Source organism: Panthera uncia (assembly GCF_023721935.1).
Source record: "Panthera uncia isolate 11264 chromosome C1 unlocalized genomic scaffold, Puncia_PCG_1.0 HiC_scaffold_4, whole genome shotgun sequence".
Lineage (NCBI taxonomy): Eukaryota > Metazoa > Chordata > Mammalia > Carnivora > Felidae > Panthera > Panthera uncia.
In genome coordinates, this window is record NW_026057585.1 from 98704439 (window position 1) to 98722038 (window position 17600).

Genomic DNA, 17600 nt, shown 5'->3' on the forward strand with positions numbered 1-17600 from the left:
TTTTTTTTTTTTTTTTTTTTTTTTTTTTTTTTTTGTTTTTTGTTTTTCAACGTTTTTTTATTTATTTTTGGGACAGAGAGAGACAGAGCATGAACGGGGGGGAGGGGCAGAGAGAGAGGGAGACACAGAATCGGAAACAGGCTCCAGGCTCCGAGCCATCAGCCCAGAGCCTGACGCGGGGCTCGAACTCACGGACCGCGAGATCGTGACCTGGCTGAAGCCGGACGCTTAACCGACTGCGCCACCCAGGCGCCCCTCGTTTTTGGAGATGAATTACACTGGACAATATCCTGTGGGTGTTTGATCCTGTTGGTAACTAATTTGTTGAATAGTTTTCTTACCTATAGGCTTCTTCGACCCTTTAATAGGACAATATGCGGTGTAAACATTATGAGTACAAGCAATGTGTCCCATACTTACTTTAAACAGAAGGTTTTATTGTGATGGTTGTTTGTTTTGGGCTGCTTGTCAGGGCATCCAGATTTTTGTTTTCTTTAGGAATTTGGTTTGGGAAAAGCTGGCGGTATCTATGTTTAGCCCTGTAGTCTTCATCTAATGCTCTTTCTGGGCCATCTCATTTAAGTATCTGTACATATTAAAGTCTTTGGATTCTTTGTATTTTAGCATTTCCTATATGTTGGAGACTCCCAAGTCCATAACCTTGCCTTGGTCCTCCTGAGCATTTGGGGCTGAGACTATATTTCCCGCTGCCCAGTGGATACCTCAGTCTGGATGGCTATGTAATAGGCAACTGAAACGCAACACTCTTCAAAATTAAAATCTCTTCTCCATTCAGTTACATGCATCATCTTATGGGAACTAGAGATAGAAGCCCTGACATCATCTGCCTCCAGTTTGTCTTTGATTCCATCCGGTAGATTACCAAGCCTAAAATTTATTAGAAAGGCTAATAGTGTCACCAACAAACATGTACCCTGCTGGGTTTTGTTCCTGGTAGAGAGTAGGATTGGCTTAGCGTGGATGTGGTAATGAGGCTCTCTGGATGCTTAGAAATAGCTCCCTGCTATTGGGGGCTTCCGTGGGTTTTACATTGATGAGAGGAGCTGCTATTTACTATTACTGCCTTTTCTACATGATTCTAAAATTCTGTAGTAGTCTAAAAATGCTTCTTAGTTCATATCATATCATATCATATCATATATCATTTGTTTAAAGAAATATCAAAAGGGACAGACCTATAGGGAAGAAGCAATACACATTGCATCCAGCTGGTTAAAAACAAACAAAACTGTAAATTACCAGTTGTTGAAAATGGCACACATGTCTCTAGGTAGTTAGTCATATTGGTAGTCAGTTTGCAAGCTGCAAAGGAAGCAGGGACAAGAGTAAAGAAAGGGAGCCTGTGCGTTTCCCTCAGGTCTCATAGGTTTGATCAAATTGACTTTAATTGGAAGTGGCAGTTTTTCCATTGAAAGGATTTGAGAAGAAATTCCTCTGTTTTCTGAAGTGAGAAAGAGGATTTCTTTGGAGAATGCTGTTGTAACCTTATGCTCCATTTACATTTCAGCCTTCCAGGTTGCATTTGTCAGTTGCTTTTGAAATTTATGTTCTCTCCTGTTGAATATCGTTGCTTGCACTTTCCAGGTGTTCTTAAAGGTCACTAGAGACTAGAGCGCTTCAATATACGTTTACATTGGGCAATAGACTGAACTTCTGATAGTTTTGTGGTTGTGGATTAGGGAAGGAGTATTTTGCTTGTAGGTTTAATTTTTCCTTGACAACAAAATTGAGGAAATTTGTCAAGGGAACTTGACTTTTGAACAGTTGGGATACAGACCTCATTTAATCTGGCAATTGCTCTGCTGTCTTTTTCTTAAGAGTCTATGAGATGAAAGCTTAGAAAAGAATACCTGTGTGGTATTGATTAAGCCTGCCAACACGTGACCAATGTAAGTCTTGTTAGCAGATGCACTTGCTTCTGGAAGAAATGCAGTGTCTGCCTCCTTCAGTCCTGCTCATTGTTACCGCAGTTACTGTTCATAGGTGTCATCCTTTCACTTGCTTTTTCATATTTAAAAAAAAAAAAAAAAAAAAGCTTTGTTGGAAAAGTTCTGAAGACATAGCTTTTCTTTTTTTTCCCTCCCAGTATTACTTTCCTTCTGATGATAATGTTCAGGTCTATAAATCACAAGGTTTCCTAACAGTCCAGTGGTGGATACAGGGCTGCATTAATAATTTATAAATGTCAGGGTGAAGATAAGGGCTCTGGAAAAACCTACAGTTTTGCACATGTAATATTTAATAAAATTTACAATTTACATTTTAAATTGTAATGCAGTAGATCTAATTTGTGTATGTTTTAATATAAACTGATAGCCTTGAGCTTTCTCACTCCATTCTTTAAAGAAACATATTTACTTTTTCTCACTTTGATACTTATCTTTTGGAGTCTTTTGTTGCAGATTAATGGGTTTCTTGGCAATGATCTTTCCAAGATCTTGGCAGACACTTGCTTTAGAGAGGTGCCACATTTATATTGGAAAACCTTGACGTAGACTTGAAGGCATTCTCTTTTCCTTCCCAGGTGGACCTGGTCCAAGAGGTAAATGATTTTTTTTTATTAGAGAATGTGTTACAAGCTGAGCAGGACTGGGGTTTTTCATGGGTTATGTGGGGCCATTATATCATCCTCTAAAGTTTGTTGTAATAAATAAACTAAGCTACTATATAATAATAGGGACTATTCTTGAATGTTTATCTGTTCTCATCAGGAGGAGGGTGAAAATAAAAAAAAATATCTTGTCTTCCATATGAGTTTTTTCCTACGTACTGCTGATTACACATATCCAAGTGTGTGTGTGGTTTTTGTTGTTTTTTGTTGTTTGTTTTTTGTACACAGAATTAGTATCTGACCTTGAGTTAATGGTATTTAAGGTTTTTTTGGTAAACATCTAATAGAAAGGCACTGGTATACTCTTAAGCCATTTGTATTCTGCCAAGGGACTCTTTGTAAACTGATGGTACAATGGGTTTAACGTATTGGGGCCCGAAGCCACGTATGGTATATCTGAATAACCTGAGAGGTTACTGCTGGCACCTGCAGTGGGAACTTCAGGTGACACTCTGTAGGTCTGTGCTGTCCCATGCTTCCTTCTACTGTTTCCTTCTTTCCACTTGTAGTTTCTTCATTTTCAGGCTCCATTTGGCTCTGAGTACCCACAGATTTGACTCTTGTGCTTTTCAGCTTTTTGCTGTATATGTCATATATCACTTCACTGCTCTTGGCATCTTGGATGCCCTTGTTGGTCATGGAGAGACTTTAGTGCGGAGAAAAAGCAGTGCTGTCTTCATTGCTGATGAATGATGGCAGCTAGATAATTATATGTAAGAATGCTTATTTTGAAACCTAGACTCTCTTATTGGGCAGTGACCCTTCCTCTCCCTTTATGGTTATTCTTACTCTTAATGTTAATGTAATCAGTCATTTGGTGCCAACAAGTACAGGGAATCTAAAACAGTCAGCTATAGAACATGTGTGTACTGTTCAGATTACCTGGAGTTCATGCTTTTCCCACTGTTCCACATATGTAGAAGATGATATTTGTGTAGCATACTGGGTAAACTGGAAATATTTTGGGAGTGCTTATATGGGACTTTGTGGAAAAATTCATTATGACTTCTCAAATATAAGACAGGAAGTAACAGTGAGGGAAGATAATAAACGTTGAATTTGCCTAAAATACCAAATAAAGGTTCTTCCAAATTTCTGTTGGAAAATTTGAGCTTGCTTCTGTGAACCATACATTTTTATATTAGATTCTAGGTGTAAAATGACTAGTCAGTTGCTGGTGAAGACTTTTCTTGTGAACATGTTTTCAAATTCTTGATGATCACCATTAATGAAAGAATTTGTTCATCGCGAAGGAGGTGGCAAATAGAAGAATATTGCATTTTCTCTAGTTGCTGGAAACATGTTGTCATTAGCTAGAATTTAGTAGTTTGAGTGTTTAAAATTCTGTTTCCAGAGTATGATTATCTTTTGTTTATTTATTTATCTTAAAGTTTTTAGTTATTTATTTATGTTTGAGAGACAGAGAGAGAGAGAGAGAGAGCGAGCGAGCGAGCATGCGCACACACGAGAGTACAAGCAGGAGAGGGCCAGAGAGAGAAGACATAGAATCTGAGCAGGCTCCAGGCTCTGAGCTGTCAGTGCGGAGGCTGACGCAGGGCTCGAACCCCGCAAACCACGAGATCATGACCTGAGCCTAAGTTGGCCACCCAGGCGCCCATATGATTATCTTTTAAATTTGGTGGCACACTTTACTTTCTTTAATTGATTAATGTGATCACAGTTTTCCTAATCACATAGATTTTTGAATCCAGTTAAACCTTTCATACTAAGTATTTAAAAACAATACACCTCCCCCCACCTTCCTTGACTCGCCAATTCTTTAGGATTCCAATTATGACACCAAGTAAACATCACTAATGAGCCTATTACGCCTCATGTTTTCTTTTCTCTCTTTTCATGTGGACTTTACAGTGTTCAATTCAGGAACTCAGAAATGTTACTTAGCGAAGTTATTTTTTTAATCCAATAATTCTCTTTTATTAACTTGCAAGGTGAGTATCTTTCAAATAGCATACCCCGCCCCCAGGTCTTCTTTTGGACAGCAGGTGCATTTCCCTTTGAAACGGGGTAGGGGAGTGTTCCCATCTAATGTGTCTTCCTGGAGTGGAAACCAACAAGACTGTAGCAGCCTAGATTTTATTAAATGCAGCTTTCGGTAACATCACTAATCTGGAGTTTTTCTGTAGACACCTTACATGTGCTTTGGGTTTCCCTGTGAATAAACCAGTGTATTGTTTTTATTTCTTTCAGGATTTTCAGAACAGGGTCCTTATGCGGTCTTTCCACCATCCCGTCACTGTAGCTTCACTGGTCATTCACAGATTTATTTGGCCTGTCTGTAATATCCTATTTGCTGCAGACTGTTTTCTTGCCACCTTGTGTACTTCATCCCCAGTTGTTGGTTTCAACTGGCCAGTCTCATGGTTGTTGATACTGCCTGTGTGGTGAAGACTAGATTTTTATCTCTAGCCTAGAGCTTTCTAACCTCTCAACTCTAGAGATCTGTTAGGCATCTCAAATCTAACCTGTTCCAAACAGAATTTCCCATTTTCCTTCTCTGCCCCATTGATATGGGGCAAATGACAGCTCTACTTGTCCAGTTGCTCAGGCCCAGGTCTGGGCCCCTCCTTTGTCTCATGCTACGTCCCATCTGACAACAGATTCTGATGGCTCTCCTTGAACAGCCTATCTACAATCTGACCTCTGCCGGCACCTGCATGCCGCTACCTTGCCTAAATCAATAGTTTCCTAGCCCTACAGCAGCCAGAGAGTGTCTGTTAGAATGTCACTCAGTTCCTTTTCTGTGCAACTGGCTTTTTCCTCTTACTTCAGTAAATGCCCCCGGCTTTCTCTTCCTCTCTGGCTGCCTTCTTGCTTTCACTGTTTCAGCCACCTTGGCCTTTTGCTGCTGTCTGGGCATGCTTCTGCCTTGGGCCTTTGTACTTGCTTTTCTCTCTGCCTGGAGTGCCTTCTCCCAGACAACCACACAGCTTGCTCACGTATGTTCTTTAGGTCAGGTGACCCTTATCGGTGATTACCTTAAATAAATTAGCAGCCTCTCATCCCCTCTGCCCAGCTTTGCTTTTCTCCGTAGCCCTTACCGCCAGGTAATATGCTGCTCTTGTTTTTTTATTGTCTGCTCCTTCCCTTCTATACTCTCAGCTCTCTGAGGTTACAGATTGTGTGTATTCTGGTCGCACAAGTATCTGTAGGGACTAGGGCACTTCCTGGCAGTCAGTGGGTACTCAGTAAATATTTGCTGAATTAATGGAACAGTTAACCAAGACTCTGCTCTGGACTTTGTGTTTATTTGATGATCAGGGTTACAACAGCTGCAACATCTAAGCATTGTGGTCCAGGCCCTGGGACTCCCCGTCCTCCCTGCTCACTCACTGGTTGCCGGCATCTGGACCTGAGTAGTTCTGGTGGTTCTGCTTTTCTCTGAATGACATCAGGCTAACAAAGAAGGCAGGGTAACACATTTGGTCAACCTGGAGACAATCACACCCAGTCAGAATAGCTCAGACATAGAAAATGGCAAATTGAGTTTTGATTTAGACTTCTGCTTTTAGTCGGGGCTACCTTTCCTTTTCATCGAAGACTCGGAATCTAAGTGTTTTTAGAAGGATTGCTCCAATGAGTTTTATGTTTCTGTTTTTCCCTTGATATAATTTGTACCCGTGGATTAGAAGTGCATTATGAATGGTTTTGGTTTTTCATGTATGTGTGAAGTGTAATTGTATTAACTATAAAATTCACCTTGTCCTTACCTTTCGTCAAATGCTGAGAGCTTATGTGCCATGGTTGTGAGTTACTTTGCATCTTGGAGCTCTGCAGACTGAAAGCAACCCTGTCCAGTTTACCTGCTTCTGAACATGTCATGCACAGGTGTAAGCCTGAGCACATACTACTGCATGTTAAAGATTGTTGTGGTCCAGGGCCGCCTGGGTGGTTTAGTTGGTTAAGCGGGCTGACCCTTGATTTCGGCTCAGGTCATGATCTCACAGTTCGTGAGTTTGAACCCCTTATTGGGCTCTGTGCTCATGCCGCGGAGCCTGCCTGGGATTCTTCTCTCTCTTCCTTCCTCTCTCTCTACCCTTCCCTGACTCGTGCTTTCTCTCTCTTTCTCAAAAATAAATAAACTTAAACAAACAAACAAAAAGATGATTGTGGTCCAAAGAAAGTTTCTCTCATTCTTAGCATTACAGGAGATAAAACTTCTCCTTCTATGTGTTCATTAACTATACTTTTACAGCTCTAAGAGGTGGTTTTACTCAATTACAGGGTAATAGCTCATCCTTGTTTTAGTCAGATGTATCTTTTTTCTTGACTGCAGTAAAGCTTTGAGCTTTTTCTTACTAGTTTGTAACATTGCTGTTTGTGTGTTTTAGCTCTTTTTTCTTAACTGCAGTAAAGTTTTGAGCTTTTTCTTACTAGTTTGTAAAATCGCTGTTTGTGTGTTTCAACAGCTGTATTGAAATATAATTCACTTATAATTTACCCATTTAAAGTATACAATTGAATGGCTTTAATATATCACAGGTAGGTGTAACTATCACCACAGTCAATTCTAGAACATTTTTTTATCACCCCTAAAAGAAATCCTGTAACCATAACCGTCATTCCCTGCCCTGTCCCCCGCTTCCTTGGCAACCATTAATCTGCTTTCTCTGTGGATTTGCCTTTTCAGGACATGTACTATAAATGGGGTCATATGATATGTGGTCTTTTGTGACTGGCTTTTTTTTGCATGTCATAATGTTTTCCAGGTTTTGTATCCATGTTGTATCAGTATTTCATTTCTTGTAATTGCTGAATAATGTTCTGTTGTACGGATATACCATATTATAGTTCTCCATCTGCTTAGTTTTTTCTTTATGGCCTTGCTTTGGGCAAGTGAGCTTAGGAATTCTATCCCCTTTCACATCAGGGGCTTGAATTCATAGGCATTTGGTTTCCCTTGTACTTGGCATCGTGGACATCAGGTTTTCTCTTCAGTTGTATGATAACAGAAGCATCCACTTGGCCCCACAATCAGGCAGCTCACCAATGAGTAATATTACCCCTAACAATCTTCAGGGCTTGCCAGAAAACATCAAGATTTTCAGGATATGTTACTTCTGTTTTCCTAATTCAGCTTTAGACACCTGTGTAATTACTATTTCAGGCAGTGCTTTGAACTAGTCTAGCTTATTTCAGAGAACAAAGAACATGCCATCTTACAGTTTTTGTAATGGTGTTAGTTTTATGGGTTGCATGTTAGTCAAGCATAATTATGAATAAAGCAACACAGATGTTTAACCCCTTGAAATCTCTGTGATAGACAAATAATTTTATTTCTTTAAAGCAGTGGTTCTCCTTTGTAAGCAGTTTTGCTTCTCAGATGATATGTGGCAATATTTGGAGTTCTTTTTTATTGTCCTGACTGGAGCAGTGGGTTGTGCTGTTAGGATCTACCATGGGTAGAGACCAGGGATAATGCACAGGACGGCGGACCGCTTCCACACAACAAAGAATGATTTGACCCCAAATGTTTATCTTGCCACAGTTGAGTAGGCCTGGTTTAGAGCGACGGTGAATTTTCCTTAACCTACTGAGCAGCAGGGACACAACTGTAGGTAGTGTGCAAAGTAAAAAATTCTGTGTGGGTTTGGCAGAATTTCACATTTAACAGTATAGGACAACGATTGCTTATATTAAATGAGTTTGTGTGTTCTTTAAAGAAAAGGATGATGGGTCGATTGGTTATTTGTTTTCTCGTTTATGTATGGAAACCTGCTTAGGCACCTCATCTTTTGGAATTCCTTACTCCTACTTCAAATAAGAAGATTGGATATTGTTTGTTATTTAATTTTAATTGAGTTGTTAATTGTAATCTAGAGTTTTGCTGTTCTAGTTGCTTTCCAAACCTTTTGTAGGTCCTGTGTTTTGTTATTCTGTCTTTTTGGAAGAAATGAATATATTTGTCAGAGTCCACTCATCTTCATTCTTTCAGTTCTCCCCCCAAGTTTCTGAGGGGGGAAGTGTTCCTTTAAGCATTACCTCCACTTCTGAATAAGGGGCGCTCATTCTGTGCTTCCTTATGTTTTGGTGCCACAAAGTTCCCTCTCCGAATTTGGCTAGTACATCCCATCTTCATTGTGTAGATTCTTTCAATAAGACGCGTGCTCTAGGGATGAGGGTACGAACTCAGGATTGATGGGAGTTTCAATATTCATTAACCCCAAATGTAGAGAATCGTGGGAGGGGCGTGTGTAGCCAGCCATTTGCCTGTACGGTTGGGTTTGTCTGGGGGAAGAACTTCACAACCTGCTTCTAGTACCACATCAGTTTTAGATAAAACACAGTCTTACCTCTGCCAGGGTTCACAGATCTGCTGACCCCATATTTCTTGGGCAGTTTTCTTAGGTCTTCCGTGTGGGGACCATCTCCTTTTGCTCCTAAAGGAGAATGGTAAATGCAGAAATGGCAAAGGCAGATGTTCTTGAGGTGCTTTGGTTCCTGATCTAGTTAGACTTTCAGAGAGTGGGTTTGAAAGCAAGCTTGTATGGATAGTACTAACAACTCTTAATGGAAAATACCTCCAGCCAGACAAGGTGAATGTTCCCAAAATGCTGTTTTCATGTCAAGGGCCTACAGTGACACCCTTTGGATAGCTTGGCTTTTAAGGACGGGTAATTTAAGGCAATATGGCCTTGTGGTTAAGAGTCTAGGCTCTGGAGTCAGTGGCCCGGGTTCATATTCTAGATCTAACACATAGTTGTGTGATTTTTGGTCAGCTTGCTCAGCCTGTCTGTGCTTGCTTTTGCTTTGGGAAAATGTACGTAACAATAGTACCTACTGAATGGGGTTAGGTTGATCATATGACCTATTTTTTTCATGAATAATTAAAAACAATTTTTTTAAATGTTTATTTTTTTGAGAGAGATTTGGACAGAGTGTGAGGAGGGGAAGGGCAGAGAGAGAGCGGAAAACACAGAATCCGAAGCAGGCTCCAGGCTCTGAGCTGTCTGCACAGAGCCCGATGCGGGGCTCGAACCCACAGACCGTGAGATCGTGACCTGAGCCGAGGTCGGACGCCTAACCGACTGAGCCCCGCAGGCACCCCTGTCCTAGTAACTTTAACTGAGGTTGTGGTGTTGGAGGCGTCCTGAAGTAGAGGAGCTTGAGAGAAACTTACGAGGTAACGGTGACGGGATTTGTTGACGTCAGGATGAAAGGTGGGCAGTAAAGATGCTGCCTCTCTTGCGTAGCAAGGATGGGCAGGGGAACTAGTCACCGGGAGAGACCATCTAGAAGAGGGGCTCATTTGGGGCCAGAGTGTGCCTTTAGTTTGGATATGCTGGGGACACTTTGGAGACCTCCGGGAGGAGACTTCAGGTGGACAGTCTTCACTCTGCCGAAGTTTGGTAGACACATTTGGGGATCACCTGTGTGTATGTGGTGTGTGTGGACCGACGGAAGTGTAAGAGATTGACCAGGATGGACGTTGGGAGAAGGGGGCCCCGCACAGGGCCCTGTGGAACTCCTGCACTGGCTGGCCCGGCTGGGGGCCAAGGGTCAGGCAGGTAGGCTCAGGAGAGGACCGTGCCAGGTAAGCCAAAGGCAAAAAGCCTTTCCAGAAGGAGGGTGTGTGGTCAGCCCTCTCAGGGGATGCTGAATGGCCAGATGGTAATGAGGTGGACAGCTCTCCAGTGACAGAGAGGAAATGGCTTTAGTGGGAGTTGTTTCAGTGAGCATGTGATAGGTAGGCATGGTCCTTGTCAGGTGGTGGAGAAAGGACACAGGTTAACAACAGATGACGTGGGGTGCTTGGGTGGCTCAGTTGGCTAAGTGTCTGATTTTCGGCTCAGGTCATGATCTCACGGTTCGTGGGTTTGAGCCCCGCATCGGGCTCTGCGCTGACAGCTCAGAGCCTGGATGGAGCCTGCGTTGGATTCTGTGTCTCCCTCTCTCTCTGCTTCTCCTGCTTGCACTCTGTTTCTCTCTTTCTCTCTCTCTCTCAAAAATAAAAAATAAACATTAAAATTTTTTTTAAAAAAATTAAAAAAAACAATGATGACAGTAGTGGGATCCACGAGGGTCCTTTTATAGGCAGGATGGGGAACAGTGGGAGTCTGGACTCTGGTCTGTCTGGGAGCCTTCCTGGAGTTGGGCAGCAGAAATGCCTGAGGGCCTGAATTTGAGCTGAGGTTAGGTAGACCGAGGGGAGGGGACGATTATTCTGAGCAGATAGGTTCCTGAGATGGAAGGAAGTGTTTTGAGGTAGCTGGAGCATACGGGAGAGGTGGCGATGGGGCTGGACAAGTGAAGGGACAGTCAGGATGTGAAGGTCCCTGCAGTCTTTGGAAAGAGGTGATGGATAGTGAATTGCACTTTAAGGGCTGAATTGTGTTGTGTGAATTGTATCTCTATAAAGTTGTTTTAAAAAAGTGGTGCGGTTGTCAGAGCTGCTGGCTGGTTGCACTGCAGGATGAATCGGAAGGAAGGCAAAAACAAACAATTTGAGTCACAGAGACCGGTTAGAAGGCAGTTGTATTAATCTATGCGAAAGATGATGGCTTGTTACATTTCGTCTGGAGCAACGGATAAATCAGAGATTCGGCATGTGATTGGGAGACCCGAAGAGCTGAGCAAAATGCCTGGTGTGTGGTTAGGCATGTGACACACATAAATATTTCTTGCTCTGGTTCAATGAGGAAGAATTATGTGTACTTCACTAGCTGCATTTGGTGAGTCAAGTGTCCTGCGGAATCTGGCTTGAGTAAGTGAGATGATTGGAATTCAGGGAGTGAAAAGTCAGGAGGGAGAGGCAAGTTTTCATGGATAAGTGAGTTTTACATGATCCCAGAGAGGATCTGTTTGAATTTTTGTTATTTGTAGTCAATTTTACACAATCTGGTTCTTAATTGTGCAGTAGAACCCCCACTTCCCCTCAAGAGAAGATAAGTTCTTGAGGGTATGGATGGTGTTGGGCTCCATTTATGTCTTGCATGGCACAGTGTACTATTGGGGATTATCTACTGTTGAGAGTTTACATTTGTAGAGCGCTTTGCAATCTGTGAGCGCATCTCCATATGGTATGCTTAATTAACTTAATCCTTACAGCAGCTCTCGTGGCGTGGCTAGCTGTCGTCCCCGTTTTACAGCAGGGAAACGGGTTCAGAGAGGTAGAGCGATTTGCCCAAGGCAGGACAGCACATGGCACTGCCAAGAACTTGGGTCTTGGCTTCTCAGCCCAGTTCTGTGCTGGGCCTGACCTTCTGGGACCTGCTTGGATAGTATCAGGAAGTGGGTTTCTTTTTTTTTTTTTTTAATTTTTTTTTTTTTTTTTAATGTTTTATTTATTTTTGAGACAGGGAGAGACAGAGCATGAACGGGGGAGGGTCAGAGAGAGGGAGACACAGAATCTGAAACAGGCTCCGGGCTCTGAGCTGTCAGCACAGAGCCCGACGCGGGGCTCGAACTCACGGACCGCGAGATCATGACCTGAGCCAAAGTCGGCCGCCCAACCGACCGAGCCACCCAGGCGCCCCAGGAAGTGGGTTTCTTAAGTATGGTTTCGGCCCCGAGCGTGACTGAATTTTTAGGTTTTTATCTGCATCGGCTCGGGTCGGTAGTGAGGGGTTTGCGGGTGGGTTGTTGGCTTGATTTTGAAGGGGCGAGCGATGTTTGTACGGAAGGTGCGGTCACCTGAAGTCAGAAAGAGTGCTTCCGTATCACCGACTCTTGAAGGCCTTGGACTCCGATTAGCGGAAGACAGAGCCAGGCCGGCTGCCCGGATTTAGCAGTTGAGATGGGGTGACGAAACACAACCTGACGAGTGTGGAAACCAGTGAGAGGAGGATGTGTTTGCCACGAGTCCTAGGGGTACTGCTTTTGGAAATGTGAGTTGTAAGTCTGTTTTGAAGATCCTCTCCACTCCAGCACGAGCAGTACATGTTTTTGTGGGCTTAAAAAATTTTTATCAGAAAAACTATTCACCTTCGCTTCCTTGGTGACATCACGCAATCTCGTGGCTTTCAAAACTAAATTAAAAAGTAAGTTTTGGTCTCCAGCCTGGACCTCTGAAAATCTTCACGTGGTTTTTATAGGCTTCTCAAACTCTGCATGTTCATACCTGAGCTCCTGATCTTCCTTCCAGAACTTGCGTAAACGTCAGCTTCATTCGCCCAGTGGCTCATGCCAGAAAGCTTGGGGTTGTTCCTGACTTCTTTCTCTCACACCTCACCTCCCGGTTTGTCAGCACATCCTGTTTGAGCCTTATCTTAAAGATACATAGAAAACAGGACTTGTCCCCTCTCTGCCACCACCGTGCCAGTCTGCCCCAGCTGCCTTCGCCGCTTACCTGGCCTGTTGTAGCCGGCCGCCTCCCTGGCCGGTCTTCGTGCTGCAACACGTGCATCCCTTCAGGATTTTTCTCAGTGGCCAGAGTGATCTTGAACAGAAGTCAGATCATGTCTTCTTGCTCTGTTGCTCAGATCCCCGCAGTGGCTCAAGTGTCATTCGAGTCACTGCATGTCACATCATGGCACTTGAGTAAAGGCATCAAAGTTCTTACTCTGGCCTACAAGGCGGGATCCAGCCCTCCCACCCCCCACCCCCATCTCCTCTCCAGCTGCTTCTCTCTTTCTCATACCACTGCAGCCTCCTATGTCCTGAGTGTGCCCAGCTCACTCTTGCCTCTGGACATTTGCACCTGCTTTCTCTCTGCTGGAATGCTCTCCCTTCGTGTGTCCTTACTGCGTTTTCTCTAAATGTCTTGCTCGGGGCAAACCCTGAGGGCTTCCCCGACCATCATTTAAAATTGCAATGTACCCATACTCTATGTCCCCCTTGGATTCCCCATGTAAGATCTTTTCGTGTACTATATATGTATTATTCTTTTGAGTATGATTCTTTTCCCCACTCCCTAAAACATAAATGCCACGAGGGCAGGGAGTTCGTGGTTCTTTGCTACTCTCCTCACACCTAGAACGGTAACTAGTACGCAGCAGGGGTTTGGTAGACATTTGTTCTGTGAATAAATGAAGATTGTTGTGAATCTGAACATGTTATAGAGTAGCTTTTCTCTCGTGTTATTTGTTACAATATGTTCTACTGCTTTCTGTTCAAGTGGGTGGAGCAGTGGGTTGACAGAGACACTTTCAACGTTTTTGTCTTTCTTAGTGGACAAGAATTTCTTTTCTGGAAGGGAAGGGCAAAGACAGGTTTCCTAAATCTGTCTGTGTGAATTATCAGCCTGGATGCCTGTAGGAAAAGTTAGCACCTATGAAGAGCTGGTGACCCTGGGAACATAGATTGTAACCTGAGGAGTAGGTTGTTCAGGTTGGATGGGGTTTACCTGTAGAACTGCTTTCCCTTTGGAAGAATCATTGGGTGTGTGGCTTTGTGCACATGATCTCTTCTCAGTTGCCCTTCTGTAGTCTGTAAAGTGGGGACAGTGACTTCTGTCTGGTTCACTTCACTGAGTTGAGAAAAAGAACTGAGTGAGATCATGGCAGGAATCTGCTGTGAACCCGGTGTTGTTAACAAAAACGCTGTTGTTGTAATGGTAAATCTTTTCTAGCAAATTGAAGTGACAACTACCCTTCTCAGTGCCATCTGGCTTCTCTCTGGGTCCCTTTCCTTAAATGTCACATTATTGTTGTATGTTGGTCATTGTGAGATGAAGCTCAGAAAAATTATGATTAGTATGGGAAATGCAGAGGGAGAAAAATATCCCCACTGCACTGTATTTTAGAGCCAAATGTAAATGGTAATTGACTTTTGTTTTGGATTATCACTGTTCTTAGTTACCTGAAAGTTGGATACACACACGGGATTTCATTTTGTGGATGCTTTCTCTGTTTTTTCTTGAATTTTTCTTTCTTGCTTACTCTTGGCAGAAGCAACTCAAATTTCTTTGTAAATAGAAGCTAGTATATGATTTTGTAGGGAGTGGTGTTGGATGTATAATTTGGACTTACTATTTTTTTCTTTTTTGAGTGCTGAAATAATATTTTTACATAATTTTCTGGTTATCTTCTTAACCCTGGAGAGAATGGTCTTTTTCTTAAATTCATCAGATGTCTGTCCTGAAATACATCTGCGAGGTTTTCAGCCTAAGCCCTTGTTCTTTCGGATTCCCGGGAGACCTTGATATGTTTTTCAGTGTCAAAGAGGAATGTTTTAACAACGGCGTTAGCTGATAGTTTTCTTTCTTGCATGATTGGCTTGTTCATGCTTTAACTTAAGCCCAGTGGAGAAAGTAATATGTCTCTTTGAGTATTTTCAATTGCTAACACTAGTGGCCTACAGGGACTTAGGAGTATATTACTGTCTGTTTAGCAGATGATTCATATGGGCAGAACTTTTGCAGGCACTAAGATAATTTTTCATTTTCTTAAAATATGTTTAGAAAATGGAAATCCTATCTAGAAGCATATTTCCCGTGTAGAAGGAAGCAATCTAGGTTTGTGCTACATGCTTTCCCCCTTCTGACTCTGTTTTATTTTATTTATTTATTTATTTATTTTTAATGTTTATTTTTATTTTTGAGACAGAGAGAGACAGAGCATGAACGGGGGAGGGGCAGAGAGAGAGGGATACACAGAATCGGAAGCAGCCTCCAGGCTCCGAGCCATCAGCCCAGAGCCTGACGTGGGGCTCGAACTCACGGACCGCGAGATCGCGACCTGAGCTGAAGTCGGACGCTTAACCGACTGAGCCACCCAGGCGCCCCTTTCTGACTCTGTTTTAAATGATCAGCTTTATTTGCTCCTTCATGGGTCTGTCTCCCATAGGTGGTTGTGAACATTTTTTATTTTCTCGAATGCCTAAGGATAGTTGAGGTGCTTATGGAAAGGTCTTTTCTGGTGTCAGATTTGACCTAAGAGCTTTGGAGAGAGTATATGATAATTTTTATGGTTTTGGCGTGACCGAAGAGAATTTTCTCTGTGTCTAAGGCGTGTAATTGCAAGCTGATTTGTTTGTTGCTGTCTAAGTAAAGAGGACCGATCTTTTGTTTGTTTGCATATGTTGTTTCTTATCCGGCCCTAGTAACACGAGAAACAGATGGTTCTCATATTGATCAGTTTGCTTTTTTGGCATTAGAGCATTGAGGGCGAGGACTCTTGAGTTTTTCCGTCATTGTATCTTCAGTTCCGAACACCTGGCACATAGATAGTGTTAAGTACAGATTGTTGAGCAAATGAAAGAAGACGATACAGGACTGCAAAAGATAAATTACTGGCGATTATGACTGTCCAAAAACTGGTAAACAAAACAGTCTGTGTCCATCTGTTGTCCTCCCCCCCCCCTCCTATAAACTTTTTGTTAAGAACCGTGTTGGGTTGGAATTTGGGACTCTATCTTCTCATTGTAAAGTCTTAAGAACTTCAGGCTTTCCTTGTTGGGTTTAGTTCTAGGGAGGAGTTTATTAGGGAAATTACTAAGAGTGGAAATTTGGAAGAATGTAAAAACTACCTAATATTCCCTAAACATGGAAGATTGTTTTTGGAAGCTGTTATGTTTTGTTCAGGCAGAGATAATGTATCTTCAGAGGTACCATTTTTCATGGAAAATAAATAGAACAGTAGACTTCGGAGATGGGAAAAGGTACATTGAAGGCAAAAGAATCTTGTGGTCATCACTTTTGTTTGCGTCAACACTTGGTTTATTCTTGAGAGGAGCTCTGGAATGTGGCTAGAAAGTTTTCCGAAGATAGTACCCTGTGAGAGACATCTTGAGACATGTTTTGAGTCTGTCCAGATTATTGGTTTTCCAGGTGGAAATAGTTTTAGTATATAGGTTCTTGCCCTTTCAAATTAATATTGTGGGTTATGAAGCTCCTTTTGGATAATTGTGCCCATTGTATGTTTTCTACCAGGGTGTATTTCACTTTTTCCTTAAAAAGAAGAAAACGGTGTACAGAAAGTGTGCTTTACTAGTATGCATTCAGACGTTTTCATTTGTGGTGCGGTAGTAAATCCCAGACCATATGCTAGCTGAGACCAAAACTGCATATAATTAAACTTTGTGTCATTTGTCCCACCTTTTTTCCTGTGGCCCATGAGAAGTTTTTAGGGCTAAAAAGCAAGTAAGAGATTAATGTAACAAAACACCACCTTAGGAAGGAAATATGAGAAGATGTTAAAGTAAAATCCTTTTCTTTCTCTCTTTTCTTGCCTAGCGTTTTTGAAGCATTGGGGTAGTTGGAGTGGCTGGATTTTCCCTGGAATTGAGTGAGAAATTCAGAAGACTGAAGCCCAGGCTTACTGTCTACCTTTCACGGAGGCCTAGCCGTGAGAGGACAGAAGAAGGCACGTGGCGAATCATGACAGCTGACAAAGACAAAGACAAAGACAAAGAGAAGGACCGGGACCGAGATCGGGACCGAGAGAGAGATAAACGAGACAAAGCAAGAGAGAGTGAGAATTCAAGGCCACGCAGGAGCTGTACCTTGGAAGGAGGAGCCAAAAATTATGCCGAGAGCGATCACAGTGAAGATGAGGATAATGACAACAATAGTGCCACCACGGAGGAGTCCACCAAGAAGAACAAAAAGAAACCACCGAAAAAAAAATCTCGCTACGAAAGGACAGATACCGGCGAGATAACATCCTACATCACTGAGGATGATGTTGTCTACAGACCAGGAGGTAAGCAGCGTTGCATTTGGCCTTCACAGTGTTTGTGCTGGAGAAGGACATCAGCATTCACATGCCACTTTACGTGGTAGGGACGGCAGGGGACCCAGAAAAGGAGATGGTAGTTTGGGGTAGGAGACATCAAGGTAGGAAACACACTGACCCACTTTTGGGCAGTTGGGTCCGCTGGCTTCTTGCTTGCGTCGGCCTCAACTTGGTCTTCCGTGCTCGCTGTGCACGTCAGTTCTTTCCTTGGGTCCCCTCTTGCTGCTTCTCTCCCTTCACCGTCTACTCAGTACATTTCATCTTTTCATTTCCTCCTTGCTTTTTATCTTCAAACACAGGCAGTGGTGACCCTGCAGAATAGAATACCTGGT

At 42.7% G+C, this 17600-nt stretch overlaps 1 protein-coding gene across 6 annotated transcripts in view; it reads left to right on the forward strand.

Annotated features, from left to right (window-relative positions):
• The window catches only part of RERE (arginine-glutamic acid dipeptide repeats), a 426890-nt gene that overhangs the window by 145239 nt on the left and 264051 nt on the right, over positions 1 to 17600 (forward strand). For all 6 annotated transcript variants that reach the window (XM_049618826.1, XM_049618828.1, XM_049618825.1 and 3 more), the window contains one exon: positions 16767 to 17235. In XM_049618826.1, coding sequence (XP_049474783.1) covers positions 16911 to 17235 — 325 coding nt within the window. In that variant the 5' untranslated portion in view covers positions 16767 to 16910. The remainder of the gene's footprint in view (positions 1 to 16766; positions 17236 to 17600) is intronic.